The sequence below is a fragment of the Phalacrocorax aristotelis genome, chromosome 3 (assembly GCF_949628215.1).
Source record: "Phalacrocorax aristotelis chromosome 3, bGulAri2.1, whole genome shotgun sequence".
Lineage (NCBI taxonomy): Eukaryota > Metazoa > Chordata > Aves > Suliformes > Phalacrocoracidae > Phalacrocorax > Phalacrocorax aristotelis.
In genome coordinates, this window is record NC_134278.1 from 91946509 (window position 1) to 91967697 (window position 21189).

General features: G+C 45.4%; 2 protein-coding genes across 2 annotated transcripts in view; both read right to left on the reverse strand.

Annotated features, from left to right (window-relative positions):
• The window catches only part of LOC142055651 (syntabulin-like), a 36420-nt gene extending 30123 nt beyond the window's left edge, over positions 1-6297 (reverse strand). The window contains exons 1-3 of the mRNA XM_075089768.1: positions 6211-6297; positions 2612-2779; positions 2296-2430 (exon numbers count right to left, since the gene is read on the reverse strand). Coding sequence (XP_074945869.1) covers positions 2296-2430; positions 2612-2779; positions 6211-6297 — 390 coding nt within the window. The remainder of the gene's footprint in view (positions 1-2295; positions 2431-2611; positions 2780-6210) is intronic.
• A 340-nt stretch (positions 6298-6637) lies between these two features.
• The window catches only part of LOC142055652 (myelin and lymphocyte protein-like), a 31697-nt gene continuing 17145 nt past the window's right edge, over positions 6638-21189 (reverse strand). The window contains exon 4 of the mRNA XM_075089769.1: positions 6638-6752. Coding sequence (XP_074945870.1) covers positions 6638-6752 — 115 coding nt within the window. The remainder of the gene's footprint in view (positions 6753-21189) is intronic.

Sequence of the window (21189 nt, forward strand, 5' to 3'; positions counted from 1 at the left end):
GGACAATTAATGGGCCAGAGAGAGAGAGAGAGAGAGAGAGGAGAGTTATGGTGTGCCTGCTGGGTACTTGGCTTCAAACCCCCAATACAAGAGTAACTAGATTATACAAAGTGGAAGAGCTTCCCTGGGAGCAGACTCCCTGCATCCCCTCAGCCTGCTCAGCGGCCTGCTACTAGGGCACTCGTCTCCTTTGTGCTCAAGTCCAGCCTCCAAAAGAGGCAAACAGACCTAAGGAGAAGTTTCTTTTCCCTTTACTGAACTAAGTAACAGGCATCTCCTTTTAATGTTCTTTTCCTTTGTCAGGAAGGAGATAAGCACCTAAGTGCGCAAGATTTGTGCCCGAGACCCTGAATTGTAGGTGGCCTGTGCCACCAGCCCAGAGCTGAGCAGATCATTGCTTAGGACAGATGGGATTCAGGCTTTCGCCTTTTACTTGCCCATTCCTCCTTTGTAACTTGCTGACTTCTTTTCGGGATCCTCTATTATCTCTGTGATGTCTGGGTGCCTGCTGCAGCCCGGTATCCTTCTGAACAAAAGGAGATATATGTCTTGAGGGGCCTCAGCCCAAACACGTCCCTACTAAGCAACATCAACAATAATTTTTTAGAAAGGGTGGATCATACAATCTGTGACATTTTTCTAGAACACTTTAATTTAACAGGAACTTGCAGATTTGGGTTCAAAAATACAAAACACTTGAAAGCCAAAACAGTCTTTGTAGGTGCTACTTTGTTTATTCTTCTTTGAAAGAAATACGTGGCCCTTTGAATATGTTATCCACACCAATTCAACTCAATTTGTTGAAATTCAAACTCTAAATCTAAAACATATAAAAATCCTAAATAAAAAACCATAGCGCTATGCTCATAATTTTTCAAAGATGCTTTTTCAGCATCTTTTGCTGAAAATATTTGTCTTCCAATTATATTCCGTTCTTATCTCTTGGAAGTTATACAGCACTTTTTTCACTTCAGTGCAATTCAGTTAGCTTATACCCTAAAACTTCTTCACTCCTGCTAACAAAATTCACGGTGCAACGGGAGATACAGGCTGTCCATGTGCAATGCTAGGTGCCTTGGGCAGCGGTCCTCAGAAACAGGACAAACGGACAGTGCCCAAGCCTATGAGGGATGAACAGGAGAGGAAGAGGCATCTAATTAGACTTACTTGAAGATCCAAGCGTGATCTTCAAACACAAACTTTCTTCCGCAAATGAATGTCTAAGACTGGGTTTCCTTTCTGTTAAACAAAACAAAACAAAACAAAAAAAAAAAAAAAGAAAAAGAAAAGAGACAGAAACCGTACTTGGCTTCAGTAAAGGCTAACAGCAGAGCTGTCATAGACCTGATGAGGAGCACAGGAGATTGGGGTGGGATTCATCTGACTAAGCATGGATGTCTCTAATGTAGACACCCATGTCTGAGCCAGCCTCGGTCCCATATTTAGGCAACCAAGAGTTCGTCAATATAACCAGTGAGTTCAAGGTACTCCCTCACCCCCGAAACAGCTCCCACAACGGCCAGGAGAGAAATGGCAGATTCACCTGTTCAAGCTGTTCCACTTCTGACCAGCAATGGGACCAGTCACTGGAGCAGACAAGGGGGGCGCCCCCCCATCTGCAGCCCACAGCTCCTGAAGGTTGTCTAAGGAGACCCGTAGATTCGGTTTTCACCTCTTCTGAATCACAAATACCGAGGGATTTACCCCAGGCAGAGGAGCCCCAGCGGGATCCGCCGCCTGCGCTGGGTCCGTTGACCCAACTGGCAGGGACCGGTCAAAAACTGCCACAGGGGGGACCCAGGCGTTCCGATGCACGCGGAGGGGGCTGGGCTATGCAAATGAGGGAACCCCCCAGCAGCCGCTTCCCCCCTGCTGCCAGCCGCCAGACCTCACAGCACCAGCTGCTACAACACACCAAGCCTTCACAGGGTGACGCCTCTCTGTGCTCAACTCCGGGATGCAAGCTTCGAGGTTAGCGCGGGCTTCAGCCTGGGCACGGCGTCCTCGCTCACGGAGGGCGACATGCGCGTGCTTATTTCCCTCTGAAAGAGTTAAAAATAACATTAGAAACCCTCAAGCTGACACAACAACATCTTCAACTCGTTTAAACTAGACACAGGAGATGTTTCTGTGATCCTAGTTTTTAAGAACAAAAATACATGCTTTTTTGAGCCTTCAGCCGTTTTAAAAACCATTAGGTGCTGCCACCTCCTGCACATCAGCCCTCCTGCATTGCTTTGCCCTCTCCTGCTGCGTTGCTTTGCCCTCTCCTTCCCCTGCTTGCCAGGCACTCACCACAGCAGCAACATTCTCCTGGTAGACGGTCATCATCACGGCGTTGGCAGGACCAAAGCTGATATAGGTGGAGTAGGCTTCCAACACGGCCATACTGCGGTAGAACAGAGATGCTGTCTCCTGGCAGATGACAGCCTAAGAACCAAGGATGACACAGTCATTCCCAGGAGGGAGCACACTGCAAAGGGGGGAAAAAAGGAACCCACACAAGCAAGCCCCAGCCGGCAATTTGGTGTGCAGTAGCAGCAAAGGAGACCATTGTATACCAGTGGTACCAGGGAGGGGAGAGGCCCTGAGGTTTGTCCCATCCACTTACCAAGGTGACCCAGGAGCTACTGCCCCCATGTGCACCGCAGATGTAGAGGCACAGGAGGGTGATGGACATGACAAAGCAGAACACAGAGACAAACATCACCCAGCCTTGCAGCATGGGTAACTGGACCTTCGAGGATGCCACCAGGATCCAGACAAGGCCCCCAAAGATCTGCAAGTGAAAGTGGGAGAGAAAGCAAGCATGGGGTAAATCGGCTTATCCAGGGCAGAGCCAAAGGCCACGCACACCTCTGGCGCTAGCACTGCACATGGCAATAGCGCAGGGATACCTCTGAGTTCTTCCCAGCCTCCACTTGAAACTGGGTATTTAGCTGGGAGCACCTGCCTCTGATCTTGACCCAAAAAAAGCCTGCCTGTGGCCCTGCCTCCTGGTGTCACTGCCATTCATGCCCTCCCCACATCAGTGTGCTCAGGAGGCTGGTTCAGACATTTCTGAAGGCTGGTGTCGATGAACAGGGAAGCTTATCCCAGTAGGGCATGTTTGCTTCACACCCAGTGTGGCAGATACCTGAAAGGAGTGCTGTCAAAGGCAGCTCAGCTGCACAAACAGCACAGACATGGCCTTAATGAAGGCCACGTGAAAATGTTACCCTGAAAGGAGAGAGAACAAGCTGAAGAGAGGCAATACCGCCAGTTTTACTCTCTGGTAGGGGAAATAAGGTTGGGGCTCCCAGCTTCTCCTGGGAAGGAGGACTTGTATTGCTGCTCCAGCTATTTGGGTCTTCCTTCGCTGGCTACACCAGAGCTGCACAATGCACCAGCTGCTGCTCCAGTCGCAGGTGGGACCCCATTCTTCTCACCCAGGCTTGGGAGTTTGCCTTGGGTTTTTTGGTGGGATGGGGAACACAAGGACAGCTACATCTAGGCTCTACCTTTTCTCCACCAGCAGATTCCTACACCAGAGGATGAGAGCACAATGTCCAATGCTGCAGAGTGTTGAGCTGCAAACGGTGTCTTTGCACTACAACACACTCAGCAGCTTTTCTCTGCCTCAAATCAGCCCAGTTGTTTCTTGAACCTGTGCAAAGTTTAGTCTATGCAGCATCCTATGATGAGGAGTTTCTCGGCTGAACGCACACTGCGTGGAGACTGGTGCTGCTGTGGGGACCTATCCCTCATCACTGGCTGGTCTTGGGCTCGCAGGCAAATCTCCAGAGGTAAGACAGCCTCACTGACTCTAAGAGCATTCTGATCGCCAGTGTATCCCAGGCCAGCCTTTGCCACCATCCAAGTGCCAACTCATACAGATCACGGCATTTCCATTTCCTTGGAGGCTTTTTGCAAGTGGAGAAAAACGTTTCTGATTTACAATACTCAGAAAATGTTACATCATTTGTGTCACCCACATTTGTAGGAAAGTTCATTGGTTACATTACACAAATTGATACATTAAATCAAGGATGCGGTTGAGACCTTGCAAATATCTGAGTGCAAATAGGTTGTCCAAAGTGCTGCTGTTTTGCTGCCTCTAATAACAACCAAAGACTGACACTTGAAAACTAATCCAGTCCCTGTAATAAATCGTGCAATGACACCATGAGTGCGTTGCAGCTAAAGGTCCTGGAGAAAACCTCACCGCTGCTCCATTCAAATCCAACACAAGTGGGGTGAGATAAGAGGTTGGGGGAAGAAGTATCACTTCTCATTTCTTACCACTCCCCAACTCTCCTTTCTGCAGGATGCGATTTCTCACTCAGACAAGTATGTTTGCGTGGTTTGATTACTGGCTTTGGTTCAGAAGAGTCATAAAACTGAGGAAAGGGTCAAGAGGCTTCCAATAAACACACAGCAGGTTGGGGACAACAGTCTGAGGAAAAAAAGTCTTTTAAATAGCCTTTACAAAGCAAACATATCTGCTTTCAGCTCATTTCAGCTTTTCCACCTAGGCCTGGCTATCCAGATATGCAGAAGACTCTTCAAATGAAATAGATTACAAGAATGAAACCCAGCCTCACAGAATAAAAATGGTAGCTCTTAATCAGCACACCCCGATGTGGCAATCGTATGAGCTGCGGGCAGGACCTTCTGGCTTTTTCGCATCTGTCTTAGCATTTGAAATGACAAATACTTTCGTGGTTACCATATTAGTCCACTGAAGGCAACCTTGGATTCCGCTACGGACTGAGAAACTCTTTGTCCTTCTGAATGCTGTGATATGAGGCAGCTGCCCCTTTTGTACACAGAGATAATACAGCTGGACGACCTAGAGTCATAACGCCTCCAGAGATGGAGAAATCCAGTTATGCAACATTCTTCTTTCCCAGGTGGTTCCTGAGCCTTTAGGATGCACATTTCCAGATCTTACCCAAACCAGAGGATAGGGTGCTTATTTTCGTCTCATTAAGCAAGCTGCCTTGCCAAATCCCCTGGAGAAAGGGATTACAAACAGTTCAAGGCACAGCCACTACCGTAATATGCTGATGCCAACAGCATGTTCAGCACCAGGACCACCGTAACCCAGTGGTAGAGGTGGCTGGCAAGTGTCTGCCCCACCAGAACCTCCACAGGGACTTTGTACCCACCTTCATGCAGCTGCAGGAAACCTAGACCATGCTCTCAGGCCCTGGGCAGAGACCAAGTCCCCAGAGCGTATTTGGAGGAGCTGAGGCAAACTTCTCCTTATACATCAGTAACGCCTGCTTTACTCCAATTCTTCTTTGCTCGACAGCTAGGAGAATGAAGTAAGTGCTGTAAATCCCAGGAGTGTGGACTGACTTGGGTGGCAAGGAAGGATTTGGTCACAAAGGGCAAAGTTGAAGTTTTAGCATTAAGTGATCTGAGTGCCATTCTACAACCCTCAGCCAAGCCCCTCAGTGCTGGATGAAAGTACTCAGGCTTTGGAACAAGCCTCTCAAACTGTTGTGAGAAGAGCAGGCTTCATGGGCAGAAGACACAGGAAAAAGACTTTAGTTGAAACTTTCCATCTTCTAGTCAGTGCTCGCAGCAACTGCTTTTAATCACCTGTGCCAAACCTATTAAGGTTATGATCTTCTCCTGCTTAAGGAAACTACAATATGGGAAGAAGTTATAAGGTGTTTGTTCACTCTTTGCTCACCCACTGTTGCCCACACACCCAGGTCCAGCGCTCTGTGTCTTCAGCTCGGGAACATTGCAGCTGAGCAGAACGGCTTCAGCAGCCTTGAGTCTTTGCTGCTGTGAACAATTACTTCAGCTTGCCTTTAGCCCCTGCTTTAAGCAAACCGTTTATCTTCTGCCTGTTTCAGCTGCTAAAATCATCTTCCAATTAATTAATCGGCTCAAATTGGCAACCTAGTTTAAACCTACCAGCAACCCCTTCCATTTTGTTAGGCAGGAGATTACAAAATGTTTACAGATACACCACAAAAATCCCCTGCAGACTAAAGGAGAGCTTCAGAGCTCCCAGCTCAGGGCTTGTGCTTTTCTCTGAGAGTGATCTAGGCACCAGGGGCTGCCCTCAGACCCCTATGGCTCAGAGACCTGGCACGGGTCCTGAACCACATGCTTTGTATGAGGTCTCATCCCTCAGGCACCTGCAGCATGAAGCGTGCTGGATGCCCTGCAAACAGGATCTGCCCTCCCCAGGAAGAAGCCAGAACTCACAATTTCAGGAATGAAGAGCACATCTGGAAAAGTTGTCAGAACAGCCAGGCCGCTGGGCAAAGAAGTGGTGGAAGTTGCTGAGGACATTGTGAGCCTCTCCCACGGTGACTGTCAGCTGCTCTGGCTCTAGCTGCTGGAGGTAGCTGCCAAATGCAACCTTCTTCCCTCCCTCTTTTCCTTCCTTCTGTCCCTCCCCTTCTTCCTGCTCTTCCTCCTGCCTTCACTCCTTCCTGTTGGCAGATGAAGAAAGCTGTGAATGGCACGGGTGTGGCCAAACCCTGTGACCAGGGGCTACTTGGTGGCTGATGGGAGCCACATGGGAGGTTTTCAGGAGATGTGAGGAGCCCTGAGGCATTTTGAGCACAGCTGTCTGTACACAAGCTGAGCGTGCAGGGCAAGTCCCTGGCTGGTGGTGGGTGGCACTGCCTTATACCTGAGGGCAGTAGGGAAGACCTGTACACATCCAGACAGGCAACCTCTCATCCCCTTTATTTGCACAGTAAATCAGCTTGTCCGCCACCCACATGAGCTGTCCACAGCAGCTGCCACAAGGGCAGCTGGTGGACAGGGCAAGACAGGACATGACAGCTACTGGCAAAGAGCAGGGCTGAGAAACCTCTCACAGACGGACATGCGTCCCAAGTGAAGGGCAGCTGCATTGCAGGATGAACCAATTCTATCATCTCAGAGGGAGATTGGATATGCCAAGGTAAGAAAAATGACATAAAATAAAGAGATTTCCCAAGCCATTTGGCTTTTTCCATGACATCAATCCCCTGGCAGCCCTTTCACAACCACACCAACGCTGGGCCTCTCTGCTTGCTTTGCCATGTAAGTGGCAACCTTGCCAGAGCCCAGCAACAAAGTGGTCACTCACCTGCTAGGGCTCCAACAAATAAATGACCGGGACTGAAACCTGTTGACAGTTCATCACTGCGAAACCCTGGAAGCGTGCATCTTCTTGGTTTTTTGGGGGTATTTTAAATCAGCTTCAGTAAAATGTCTCTTAGATTTGTAAATCTTTAGGAAGAACAAACATTGCATAATGCAGGTGAAGTGCTTGGAAATGTTCTGACTTAAATGTTGTTGACATGTAAAATTGTCTGAAACCTCAAAATTGCATGTTACGGTTAAAAAAGGAGGAGAGAATTGTTGGGGTTTTTCTTGCTGAAGAGTAGTAGTGCTGTGTTAATTTTTAAGGACAATTTCATACTGAAGGGGCTAAGATTGTAAACCTTTGAAAAGCCCACTCGTGATTTCCATTTTGGATTTGTTTTGAAATCTAAAAATTATTAATATTTTAGTGCTCTGTCTTTGCTTTTTTCTCTTGAGCTGTGGAGTTGTTTAGGACACTTGATGTAGTATATGTACATAGATCTGTCTTGTTCTTTTGTGTAATTCTTTTTGTAAGGTATTACGCTTACTTGTTACAAGTACAGTAATCAAGTACTCCATACAAAGTCTCAGATGATTTTTTTAGCAAGGTTGATAGGCAATACCTTCTGGGTTTACAGTTTCTCTTGCAGTATATATCTGTGGTGTAATTAACTTCTGACATTTAACATTTCGGCATAGTACTTGGCAGGCCTGCCTCTGTTCTCAGGAGACTGTAGTAAGGAACTGATCTGTAGTCTCTTAATGCTAGAAGACTGCCTCTTGGTCTACAAAATGATCTGAAGATTTCAGACAGCTAAATGGGGGACAAAGTCTCCCCAAACCCTCCGGAGTGTTAATGCTGACTGTACTCCAGCAGTGCTTATTGAGAATGAAATCCATGTGCAGAAAAAGTAAGGATCTCCCTTAGCTGCCTGTGTCTGGGTACCTATTGGTGCTCAGTTAATATCTGGAAGTGTCTTAGACTGGAATCGTTTTTGTGTAGAAATGGAGGGCTGTGTTCCGTTAAGTAACAGGGAAGACTATATCCTGTGACCTTTTCTCTGGTGGCTTGGTATTTATGTGTAGCAGTTGAAATAAGCCCAATATGGCTTCCTGGAAACCAAAGCATTCTGGAAGACAGTGCTGAGCAGTAGGCTACTAGTGCCTGCAAAGTTCCTGTAGTCTCTTTCTTCCCCACTCCCCAGCAGATTCTGGGCTGAGATGCACCCAAATTTTCCAGGCAGTGATCAACATAGTGGACGATAAAATGGATTTTCCTTTAAACTGGATTTTCAGTTAATTGAATTTAGTTAGAACTTGGTTGCTTCTGCAAATTGTAGATACCTATCTGCACCTTTAGACTTTCTAAATGCCAACGAATTTATTTTTTTTCCCAACAGGAACAGTCAAGCTAAATGCTCTTTGGCTGAATAAGCAGCACTGTATAAAATGTCTCGTGTGTGAAAATGTTTTTTGTGCATTTATAATCGTGTTGAAGTAAAAGAATAGTATGAAGTCGTTCTTCTTACAGTTATTCAGTAGGTCTACAGTAAGTAAAAACACGCTGGAATAAGAAGGTCTGCTAACAGTGTGCTAACAGTGATTATAATTAGTGTTCTGTTAACCAATGAGTTGGGTTTTTCCGGGCATAAATTGTGTTAGGAATGCAAAGCAAGGCTGACATCAGGAATGAATACTTCCCTGGTTTAAACAGCTTGCATCATTCCATCCAAACTCCGCTCAAATTCTTGCTTTGGAACCCAGAAAGAATGAGTCACATGTGGCTGTAGTTCATCATAGGTGCCTCTTTATTGAGAAACGAAACCTTTTCTGAGCCTGAAAGGTCGTAGCTTTATGTTGAATACGCATAGGAAGTTTGGAATAGAGATCAATGTTTGGAATAATGACCAAGTAAAAGAGCAGTGAAAAGGTAATCACTTTGTGGTTGTATTTATTGCTTGTATTTATTTTTCAGTGACTTCAGTTCCTCTGTCTGAGGTAATGTGAAGGTCTCCTCTCATTTGGATGCTACTGGAGTCCAATAAAATTACTCAGCCAGCGGAGTGCATGGAAACCACCTCTCTGTGCAGAGGAGTTGTGTGTTGTGCAGTTTATAGGGTGGGGCAGAAACATGATCTGCTGTGACTGTCCTCGCTTCAGAATTGCAAATGAATAGCAGCACTGCTTAACGCCTCATGTGGCTTTTTGGAATACCGCTGCCTTTACATGCAGGCTAGTGCGCATATACTGTCTTCCTTTCTGCATCGGTTCAGAGGTGCAGGGAACATACAAAAATCTGCTACTGTAAAGTGGCAAAGATTATTACTCTGCATATGCTAGACTGACAGCACTGTCACCTACCTGGCCTTCTGGTGGAATGTACAACAGTGGGACATCACCTCAAAAACACCGTTGGGAATTCCGTTAACTTGGGAGGTAGATCCTGATGCAAATTACTAATTTCATTCTTCCATGACAGACAGCAGAGCAGCTTAACAGAGCATAGGGAAACTTCTGGCCATTAATAATCAATGAAGGGAAACCGTGAAGGTACTGAATAAGTGCAGTCCCTCTCCTGTCCTGCCCAGTCCAAAGATAATATGAAGCCTTTGTACCTCAAATACTTCTAAGTTTTGTGTGCCCAGTTTGTCCATAGTTGGCATCTACCAGACACGGCTGCATCCAATGATGACAGCTTTTAATTCTGTGCATTTTACACACTTATGTGGATGCGCACAGGTAGTTTAGGCATGTTGAAAGTTAACTCCTTACGGCCTTGTCAATGAGAATTCTTGATTCTCTTTTAATAAGCACATCTTTATTCTTACCGAATCTGTGTTAAATTTCACCTTTTCAAACTAATGAAGCTTCATTTTTATTTTTAAGTCCTCTTGCAAGCAGCTTGACAGATTTTTCTAATCTAATAAACTGAATGCAAAGCGGCAGCGACCTCCTAACATCATTCTGTTACTACTTATGCAATCGAGGAGAGAGCTGCAACGTGCCACTTGGAGTATGGATCCAGTTGTTGCCCCGGCGCCACTCAGTGATGTGTTCTAGCTGAAGTGGGGAATAAAACAAGTGGATTTGGGGGTTACTTTTTTCCTTTGCTCTAGTCAGCCATGTATTTGTTGAAATTAGAAACCTGTTTCTGTCGACAGATTCTCTGAGCTAGCAGGTAATGATGTCTGGGGTTTTATAGCAGTGATAAGAAATAATGCTAAAAGGATACACAACTGTAGGCTTTAATTTTTTTTTCCTTAAAGGCTATTGTTTCTATCTGTACTGAGCAATAGAATACAACACAGATGCTGAATACATGAAAAGGAACATTAGAAGTTGTCATCTCATCTGATCATGAAGAAAATGTTTGTAGTACTTGCATTACAAAGAGGATAGCTTCTGATGCCTCTGCTGAGGGGAAGGAGGGACACAAGCCAATGTCCTAGGCAAGTCAAATTGTTTTGGTCTGATTTTGAAAAAGACAGCTAGTATTGTTACTTGAAGCGTTAGATTTGTCTAAATAGCTCTGGGCCTTACAACTGTCCTACGTTCTCCCTGACACACTGAATCCTTGAGAACTGAGTGGCTTTTAGATTGCAAAATATTTGGGCAAATTCTTAATTATAACCCATTTCTGACAGGAACTTAAAGTATGCTGAAAATTGGACTCGTGTTCTTTAGCAGTTCACATTTTCTTTAATTGCAGACAACAACAGGTAGCAGAAAGGCAAAAAAAAAAAGAAGAGAAGCAGCGCAGCAACGAAAGAAAATGGGGGAAGAAGCCCAAAGGCTAATGAAAGAAGAAGAAAACAAAACTGATGTAGAAGTGTCCGGACACAAGCCAGGCATCAGTGGCACAGTGCCAATGAAAAAGAGAATTTCAGCTCTACAACATACATATTGGTATTGATTGAAGTATTTCTAGGGCTTCAGCATTTCTAGGACTCCAACCGTTTGGTTTCAGTACATTCTTCAGGGCATCTTGGAAGGCAGGGTTCTCTCCGAATATCTTCAACGACTAGTAGGTGGTTATTAAAGGAGAAAAAAAGCCCACAGAAAATCATGCCTTGATGGAATGAAGTTTCCTGCAATAGTCCTATTCCAGCACCCTTCTTTGCAGCAAAAGTGATTGAGCAAGGATGTTGACTGAAAGACATCCTTAATGAATAGTTCAAGCCTAGAGAAAAGAATGGAAATACCTAAGAGTGTGGTAAATCTCCTGTATTGTCTATGCTTACCCAAAACATGTAATTAAACAGTTTTAAAGAACCCTTTGCTTCCTGCCTGATCGAGAATGTCTGCTTTTGCCTTTCCATAAAGGTATTTATAAATGTTTCACATTTTTCCATGGGAGATAATATTGACGCGTGCAGAAGAAAATTACTTGTTAAAGGTGACCCACGACTCTCAACGTACTCCTGGTAGAGTACGCTCTGGTAGAGCACAAGTTACAGCTGAACACAAAAGTGGATTTCTTGTCACTTTGTCACTTGCAGCCCCTGTGCTACCTTGCCCCTTTACAACACTACAGTGGTTAACAGCAGGGGCATCGCTACACAGCAGTGGTGCGTGCTGCTCCTTTCTTATGAAGGCTAATGTTGTGAACGTAGGGGAGCAATTCAATTGCTTACTTGTATTGGTAAATTTGTATTTCTAGCAGAAATTCTTCTACTTCCTACATTAAGGGGGAAAAAAAGTCTCACGCTGTATACTTGTTGCATAGGTAGTACAACTGAAAAAAAGGTGTCCTCCTGTGAATACATCTAAGTGTGAAAATTCTCAGTTCAGTTAACAGCACTTCTCAGGTTCCATTTTTGTACGCTTACTGTATGTATTTACAGTGGGATTCCTCTCAGAAAAGCGTGCAAGGTAAATAGGCAGTAGAAGACAACAGTACTTTAATGAAGAAGAAAAGTTAATGTCTGCTGGAGGGCAAGGTGTGTGGGAGGAGGAGGGTCCATGTGGTTATTAGGTGCAGCTCAGAACTTCAGTGAATACCTCCTGCATCTTCTGCTGTGCGGATGCTATTATCCCTGAATTCATGGGCTGTCTTGTGGCAGATGAGTGAGGACAGCAAATCCTGTGCCTGAGACAGGTTCCCTGTGTATCCAGGGTCCTGTGAAGTTGTAACAGAATGGGAAGGGGCGGGGGGACTAGATCACCTCTGCCTCGAAAAATAGAATTTTTAACTAAGTTTTGTCTTACAAGTTCTGCTTAAAAGAGAAGTACTTGAGAAAGTAAAGACAGTAAGGCTTAATCTGAATGGCCTTTGTCATGGAGAAAAGTTTTAAAAAATATTTAGTATGCTTGTCATGCTGCTTAAAATCTTGCACAGACCAACTGATTTGACAGCAATTTTTAGACATTAAAGAAGTCATTGAGAAATGTGAAATTTTAAAATACCTTTTAGAAAGCAACAATATGCACTTTTGTGTGTATCTTCTGCGCAAGTGTTCTGGCTGGAGTAGAATCGATGACGACAGTCTGTCCAGACTGAACAGCAGTATGGCAAGCAAATCTGCTCCTAGTACACACCTCTAAAGTATCTGATGGTGGATTGGAGATAAGAAGAAAGTCTGTGAATAAGCTTTAATAGCAATCCGCGTCTGTCCTTTTAACCACACTGATGAAGTAAGGAGGCACATGTCATAATTCTTTCCCTGTTGCTGACACAGGGCAGGGAAACCTAATACCTGTTGCCTAGTTTAGGTTGGAAGCGACATCGCATCTTTCCAAAAAAATTAGTTTAGTGCTTACTATTGCTATTTCTGAGACAATGTAAAATAGGTGCAACTAGATGTTATTTATTAAAAATAACAAAACATTGGCTAGTTAAGAAGTTAGAAACAAAGCCCCTGACTGCGTCATGAGAATGCTCGTGTTTTTTGAGCCTTCAGCCGTTTTAAAAACGATTAGGTGCTGCCACCTCCTGCACATCAGCCCTCCTGCATTGCTTTGCCCTCTCCTGCTGCGTACTCACACTGTTTTGCTGTTCTTCCCTCCATTTCCCTGCCTGTACTTGAGCACAACTGCTCTAGGAATTGCTCCCATCTACTCTACCAAGTCCTGACATAATGCCAGAAAGGGTACAGTGCTCTCGTAGGTAGCAGTCTGTATGTCAAAACAGCATGCATTGGTTTCATATGTTTTCCTGCGCTATAGTTGCTTGTGTTTGCAATGCCCCATGTTCATTTGTCTGAAGGGTTTTGGAGGAAAATGCTCCCCTGTTCTGCTCATGTAGGACATAAATAAAACAGTGGTTCAATTTTAGCGCATTTCTAGCGGTTGGGATTTAGGTGAGGTAGTTGATTTGGGGGGGGGAAGAAGGCAAAATGAGGAAGTGATCAGAAGTGAAGAAGAGCCTTGTGAGTGGGTGGACCTAAGTAAGCATGCAGGTGAATCTCTGGTGAGGCGGTGGGCAGTGCCTGTGCCTCGGTGTTTTCAGCAGCTGAGAGGCATGTTGGGTACCTCTTCAGCTGAATATTAAAGAAAGGCTTCTTTGAGCCTGGATTAGAAAGAGAAATAGAGAAATGCATAATGCGGTTATCAGTAGGTGTTGCTTCAACCAGGGAAGGAGCCGCCTTAGTTCCTATGCTACCCTGTAAGCATGAATTCAAGCAGCCACCTGCTACCTGACCCTTAACCTATGCCCTGCTTGTCCTCCCCACCTGCACACTTTGAGGCAAGACTTCAATTCTTGCCTCAGTATGGTATGAACAATTTCTCAACTCAGAAAAAGGAGGAGGTTTTATTGAACTCTTTGGAGGCTAATGGTCCTCCCCTAGCTGCTCCATACAGCAGCAGCAGGATCCAGGTGAATCATGGCTAAGAGTAAAGCCAAATATTAGATGGGGAAAAATCAAGGTGGTACATTTGTCACAACAACTGGGATAGCCTCTGTGGATCGGGGAGCAAAGGCCAGCCCCACAAAGTCTGGGACTGGAGCATTTATCGTGGTACTTCAGGCCTCTTCTTTCAAAGGGTACCTTGAGCTGTCTACATGCTTGCAGGATGGAGGAGGAAAGGTGGCAGCTTGGAAGCGAGCTGTATTTCAGGTAGAGATCAGAGCACGGACTTCTATCAGGAATGTGACGGGAACTCTCTTGCTGAGCATAGTTAAATAACTTATGAGAGTTGAGCGGACAGAAGATTTTTAAGGGCAAGAAGCAATTTTGACGTTATTCTGGTGTTAGCGCCTTGTGTCTTAAACATGGACCACGTCCAAAACATGGTTTGAAATGAGTTCAGCCTATTGACATTTTAAATGTAAGTGTAGGTTCATACTGCTTTGTTGCCTGCTTGCTGCAAAAGACACCCACGTAGTCACAGGTGAATCTCTCTCCTAGAACTGAAGATCTAAACTAGTCCTCTAAACTATGCTCCATTTCACCACCACTCAAAGCAAAGATCACTTAAACAATAGTGGCTGTTAAAGAGAAACCCAAAATTGTGATAAAGATGGTAAAATCCCATATAAAATATTGCGCTCTCAGCCTTGAACAGACATGCTTTGAAGTAGCAATAAGGCATGTTGTGTCATGTGTTCCAGTCCCATCCCCTCCACCCGCCAACCTATTAATTTTGGCCCTTGTGCCCAGGTACTTAAAAGAAAAGCTTTTGAAAGTGACTTTGCAGCAACTATGTATTGCAGTAGTGTCATAAGGCAAGTCAAGTGGCCTGCAGGAACCCAACAAGGTAGGTGAGCGTGGAAGAGGAAGTTGCTGGCAGAGGAAGCAAGGCGCTCTCGTGTTCTCATCTTTGTGAACTCTTGGAGCCTGTGTTACATCAACATGCCTGTTTGATTCCTCTTCCTTAGTGAAATGCTTAATGAACACTAGGGAATCTGTTGCAAACACAAGTAATTCAGAACCCAGGCATTACAAGGATGCAAAAGGTCTCTGAATTGCCTCTGTAAGCATTGGTGCATGTCACCCTCTTGAGTGTTGCAAATGCTCCCCACATGCTGGCCAACTATTCCTCCTTCCTTGTGGCTAATAACTCCATTCTTCCCCAAAGCGGCAGGGCAGTGCATGGCGTTGTCTGGCTTCACTAGGCTTCTTCTGCTCTGGGTTGCACAGAGAAATATTACACTTGCTTTGCTGGAGGGGAGAACAGGAAGCCAGTGAGGTTTAACCGGCCAGAGGTGTTGTTGAAAGGTTGGGTGGAGGCAGGCAAACACCGCTATGTCGCCTGTTGGTTAGCATTGCCCTCCTCTGAACTATGCATGGATTTCAAGTTTTGGACAGGAAGAATTTGTGGTTTGATGGTCACAGTGGCATCTCGGTGGGCACACTGAGACTGCATGGCTCTCAGATTAATTAAACAAGGTATTCTGGACTTCTGTTAAATGCCGGGAAGACTGACACTCTCCTGGCAGCACAGAAATGAGCAGTTACAAGCTTCTGGAAGATTGCATTGAATTAAAGATTAGGCACTTGCATTTGTTAACTCAGCATGGGTGCAGTCATGCAGGTGGCATGTGTGTCCACCGACCAACTGGAGCCTTTTTCTCTGCCTGAGTGCTTATGCTTGGAGCTGTAATGAAGTTTTTCTCAGCAGAATTCTCTTCTTTGGGTCCTGATGGTTCCTTATGCCCTGATACAGTGCCTCCGCCAGCTCTGCCTGTGCCCAATAGCTCAGCTGAGACCGGCTATTTTATACGGCTTTGCTACAATAAAACACTCACACATTTACCATTTCTAACAGGCTTCATTGAACTTGTGATTATAAAGGTAATTTACAATGAAACAATTAAATAAACAATAAGCTAAAGCACTATACATTTCAAAGGGCTCATATGACTACAACATTCCAACACATTAAAACTTTAAAACAACATTAACACTCAAATTGTACCTACACCTATACTTATCTTTCTAACACGTTTCAAGACTCTCAACAAAGTACCTTTTTGGTTACAGTCCCTGTAAACACACAAGACCGGTGAAACACTCAAGCAATTGTACAACTGAGAAGAACACTACACAAGACAGGAACAAACAATGTGCTGGAAACTGCCTGGGGAATAGGGGGTTTACCTCTAAATTGAACTGACTCTTTGGACAACGAATGGATAACACTAGCATGCTCTCTGGAATACATGTGTGACATCCTTAGCGGGAACAAGCCTCCGTGTCACTCAACACTGTAATTTCACAAAAGTTTTAGGTTAGTGCTGCCTAAAGAAATAGCCCACCTTTCTCTGGCCGTTTGCTCCCGTGCATGTCTCACGCTACTCTTGAGCCAGTGCAAAGTGCTGGTATATTTGCCCAGTGAAGCAGCCAGGGAAACTCATTGAGCTTAACAAACAACAAATTAACATTCAGCAAACAAACATGAAAGAGAACTCACTGTATTCTCCTTGATCTCCCTGGTCATGTTCACTGTGCAGATATGTTGGCACCAGAAAGACACCAGCACGGTGGGGTGGGGGGGGTGGGGAACATGGTGACTGGGAGCAGGAGGACTATTTCTGTAGGCAGCAGTACTCTCAAAAAACGCCAGTTACAGACATCCTGTAGAAAGGCTTTACCTTTTCCATTCTGAAACAAGTAACATGTTTTCAAACCGATTTATAGGGCAAATCAAATAGTCAAGAGCAAAACGGTGGACTAGGACAGAACTGCAAAACAATGGTCTAGTACTGTAAATGAGATCTGTTCCTGCTCCATGAGTACTGAAAGGCCGCATGATAGTTGGTACAACAGGGGCTGCTACAGCCAGATCGCTGGCGAGTCTGCTGCTCCAGTATCTCTTCTTTATTCCTGTCTGAGAAACAGTATTGACGTACCCAAAGACTTCATCATCATCAGGTTCTGTAAAATCAAGTTCTTCCACAAAATGGTTTTCATTAACTCCGTGCTCCACCTTCCTGCATGGAGGTGTCACAGGAGACAAAAGGATGGTCGAGTTTGGCTCACCTGGAGTTAAGTCCACTACGATACCAGAATCACTGAGGCTTTCAAGAGAAATTGACCCAATTCCTTCAGTGAAGAAGGCGGGCTTAGAGGACAGGCATCTTGAGCTCTGAGCTCTGAACATGTTTTGAATGAACTGCTCCCCTTCTAGGCTATATGGCACCACATCAGTCTGGATGGTCTGCTCCACCATCATGTTTCTGACTTTCTCCTCCTCCTCCTGGGAAAAAGTTAGTTTTTCATCCAGAACATTTTCAAGCATCTCTTGATTCACAGTAGAATTGGAGGGAGCTGGCTCACTCAACTCAGGGGTTGTGGTGGTCAAACTCTCTTCAAATAAATCAGTCCCGTTAGCTGTGTCCTCATGAAGAAACAGCCCACTATCTGCCAGCTCCTCCAGAGCTTGGTCCTCTGTGGTGGGGCTGTCTGGCATCGTGGTACACAACGGCTTGCCCTCAGAGTCACATGTGTACTCCGGGCGCTGCTCATCTCTCACAGAGCTCTTCAGGGCCATCTCCATGCTCGACACCAAAGATTCCAGTTTCTTGTTTTCAATGCTTATTTCTAGGAAGTATTTCTGAAATTTTTTGTCTTTCTCAGCCAAGCTGTTCTTCATGCTCTCAATAACTTGCTTGAGTTCTTTGATTTCCCTCCTTGCTTCCAAGAGGCTCAGCTCCATCTCCACATGATTACACTCGTCTTCGATCCAGTCGTCCTTCATACGTTCCACCTGAGCTTTGAGCTTTTCGATTTCTCTTTCCCTGGAGCAAAATAAAAATATCGTAACACTTCTGGTGACTGCCTAGTTAAAGAGTCAACGTGAGGCTCCACCTCACTGGGGTGGCTATGCTGCAAAGATGCTCCAAGGAAGAAGCAAATTCCTCCATGCATCGTTTGCTGCCACCTCTGAGAGAACTGGCAGAGATGTCAGCTGGCTGCCAAGACACACTGGCTGATTCCTAGCTGGAGTCATCAACCTTGCCACACAGCCAGCAGCCTTGTGGGCTATGCTGTGATCCTGGACACTTTGAGGTGAAAGTGGTGGCCTCTGGGTTAGGTCCAACCAGTACAGCGCTTAACATCTCATCTACTGCCTCACCCTGGAGGAAATGACAAACAGCTGCCTGGATGTGTCCCCTGTGCCTGCCAGCAGCTCGTCACGTATAGCCAGAGCCAACAGTGGCCTCAGACAGCAGGATGGCTCAGGGCTGCAGGCACCTGGCTTGCTTTGCACCCGGCTTGCTTTGCACCCCCCCAGCCCAGCATGGATCCAGAGGCTTCTGCCTTCACTTGCAAGCAAGTGGGGAGAAGGGCGCCCTGCGTGAGATCCAGCCCTCACAGGTACAGATGTCGGGCCACCCAAAGCAGGACCAAGGGGTCCCTGGGACTCTACCTTGGGGCTCCATTCAAACAACCCTTTGTGCCCGCTTGGGTTGTGTGTGCTGGAAAGCCAGTTCTCAGAGCACAGCTTTAGTAAAAGAGAGAACATCTGTTGCTGTGTAATGTACATTGTTGCTTCTTCGCTTAGCATCCATACAAAGTGCTATTGCAAAAAAGTCCATATCTAAGCAACAAAACCACAAGCGGGCACACTAGTTTGTGTCAGAGCTTTTCTTTCATTAGGGGAAAAGGGGGACATTTTTGGTCGTATTTTCTGAGTGAGGTGGAACTTTTTTTATGTATAAAAGGTCTCAGTGCTAAAGTAGGCTGGTGAAGAACTATCCTTTGAAAGTCTTCTATCGGGAAAGTTCAAAAAAAGGGAAAAAGAGACAACCATATTTGTAACAAAAGTGCACGGTACATATTCACTGAGCACACAATGAAACCTTAAATACCTGAAAACAACCTAATCAGCCCGACCATATTTCAAATCTCTTAATGAAAACTTTACATGGTCAAGAAAAGAGTACAAATGATCAGGACTCCCATCCCTTAATGCTCCTGAATAAATCTTGTCCAGTCTTATTTCTGAAGTGAAATATACCTTTCTGTAACTTTGCACTCGGATTCCTTCAGCTTTTTTTTCAAATGCCGTATTGTAACTTCTTTCTGCTGCAGAGGAGTCAAATACCGCTCCGGATTTTCTGGCTTAGTGCTGCAATTGTGACCACAAGAAATAGATTTCCCTGATCGCCTGAAAAGAAAAAAACCATCACACCATCACATAACATCACTCCTACAGTTCTTCAGTCCTGGCAAAAAGGAACACATCCCATAGACTGATATGGCGCTTGACTCATTTTGGGCTCCTCAGTGTCCACACAAGTGACTCCCTCTGGCAAATCAAAGTACTTGAGAAAATGGCTGATTTGTGGCTATAGTACAAAATTTACTATTTATCGTACTTGTTTTCAGTGCCATTACCTCAAATGAGACATTTAACTTTAAAACACCTAGCCATCTCCTCACCCAAAACGGTGCCCAAGAGCAGGCAGCTGGGCCATTGGCAAGGGCACCCAGCTGCAGACACAGCCAGGTAAGGAAGCGTACAGACTGAGTTCAGCTCCACATGTGAGTTAAGAAGCCGAGCACCCTGAAACCTACATTAATCCTGTCTAGCTTTAGGTGTGTATCTGACATGCTTGGCTGTTGAGTTGCCTGGGGTGGGAGGAAAGAGAGAGAAAGGGAGGGAGAGAAACAACAATTTCTTCTCTGCAATACGTGTCGCACGCTCCCGCAGGTATTAGTTTTCTTCCCTGTAGAGGAAACTGCACGCAGAGGTACCTAAGGCCGGGCAGGGTGAATTTTCACCCGAGCATACAATATTTTCTATACAACCCCACCCAACTCTCTCCAAAGGAGAAAGGACCTTTCTGTGAAAGAACCAGGAAAGCCACATGAGAACTGACAGCATAAAACCACGGAAAGGAGCCTGCCTTGGAGTGAAAACCAGCTACAAAGTGCTTTGACTAAAAGTAACCTTGAATTTTACAGTACTGAAACAGTCAAACTTTTACATGGGATAGAGCACACTGTTGATTGTCGAGCCACCAATATGAAGAGTCACACCCATGCTGAGGAGCAACACGACCCCTTTGGCAAGCCAGACAACCAGCTGATGCCACATTTGAGTGCAGAGAAGGTAAGTCAGTGTGCTGAACACCAGGATGCTGAAATAAAGACTTGCCTCGTCACTTGGCTGCTGTCACTTCCTTTGTTTGAGCCTGAGTTGCTTCTGCTGGCTAAAGAAGCCCCATAATTCTGACGGGTGTTCGCAGGACTCGGCTGGTTTTTGCTCAGTGTTGACAAAGGGGCCTTTTCACGGGAAGCAGGTGGGCTGGGTCTGGACTTGTTGGATAAGGATCCATTATTCTGACCATGAAGGCCACATCTGGAGGAGAACCAACATGGTTAAAGCATACTGGATTATCTTTATCACACAACTCATTATGTGTCTTATTTCACGCACAAAGTTGTCTACACACTAAAACAGGTAGATAACTGTGAGTGGCCGGGAAGAAAGTCCTGAAGTCATCAGCCACTGCACACTCTTTCACTGACTGGGGCTCTCAGTCTGAATTATGTGATCTAGGGAAACGGTGGCCATTTTCACGTTTCTCTGTGGCTAGCACGGTTCCCACTGACTCCACCATATCATCCACATTCCCTGAACCTCTGACTCCATTAAGTAATGAGAGGACTGCAGCCTGGGCTAGTGCCAAAAGAACCACGCTTCAGCCTTCCCTGGCCAGACCTGCAGAGAGATGCCTGCTCGTGGAGGTTTGCTCTAAGACTGCTTTCATGCTCCTTGGCAAGCAGCCTGAGGGATCACAGTGTGTGATGAAAACAGATTTGTTTGAGCCACTGTTCCTTTCTCTCTTTGGCATAGAGGGTGCTTCAGCTGCCACTGTCAACTATTCATAGAATCATAGAAGAGAACCATAGAATCATTAAGGTTGGAAAAGACCCCTAGGATCATCAAGTCCAACTGTCAACCCAACATCACCAAGTCTCCTAAACCATGCCCTGAGGTGCCACATCTACACATCTTTTAAGTACCTCCAGGAATGGCGACTCTACCACCTCCCTGGGCAGCCTGTTCCAATGCCTGACCATTCATTTGCTTAGATATAGTTCAAAGCCTACTGTGAGCAGGCTGAAATAGTATTAAAATAGACAAAGAAAACCACAGATTTTTTTCTTCCTTCCTTCCTTCCTTCCTTCCTTCCTTCCTTCCTTCCTT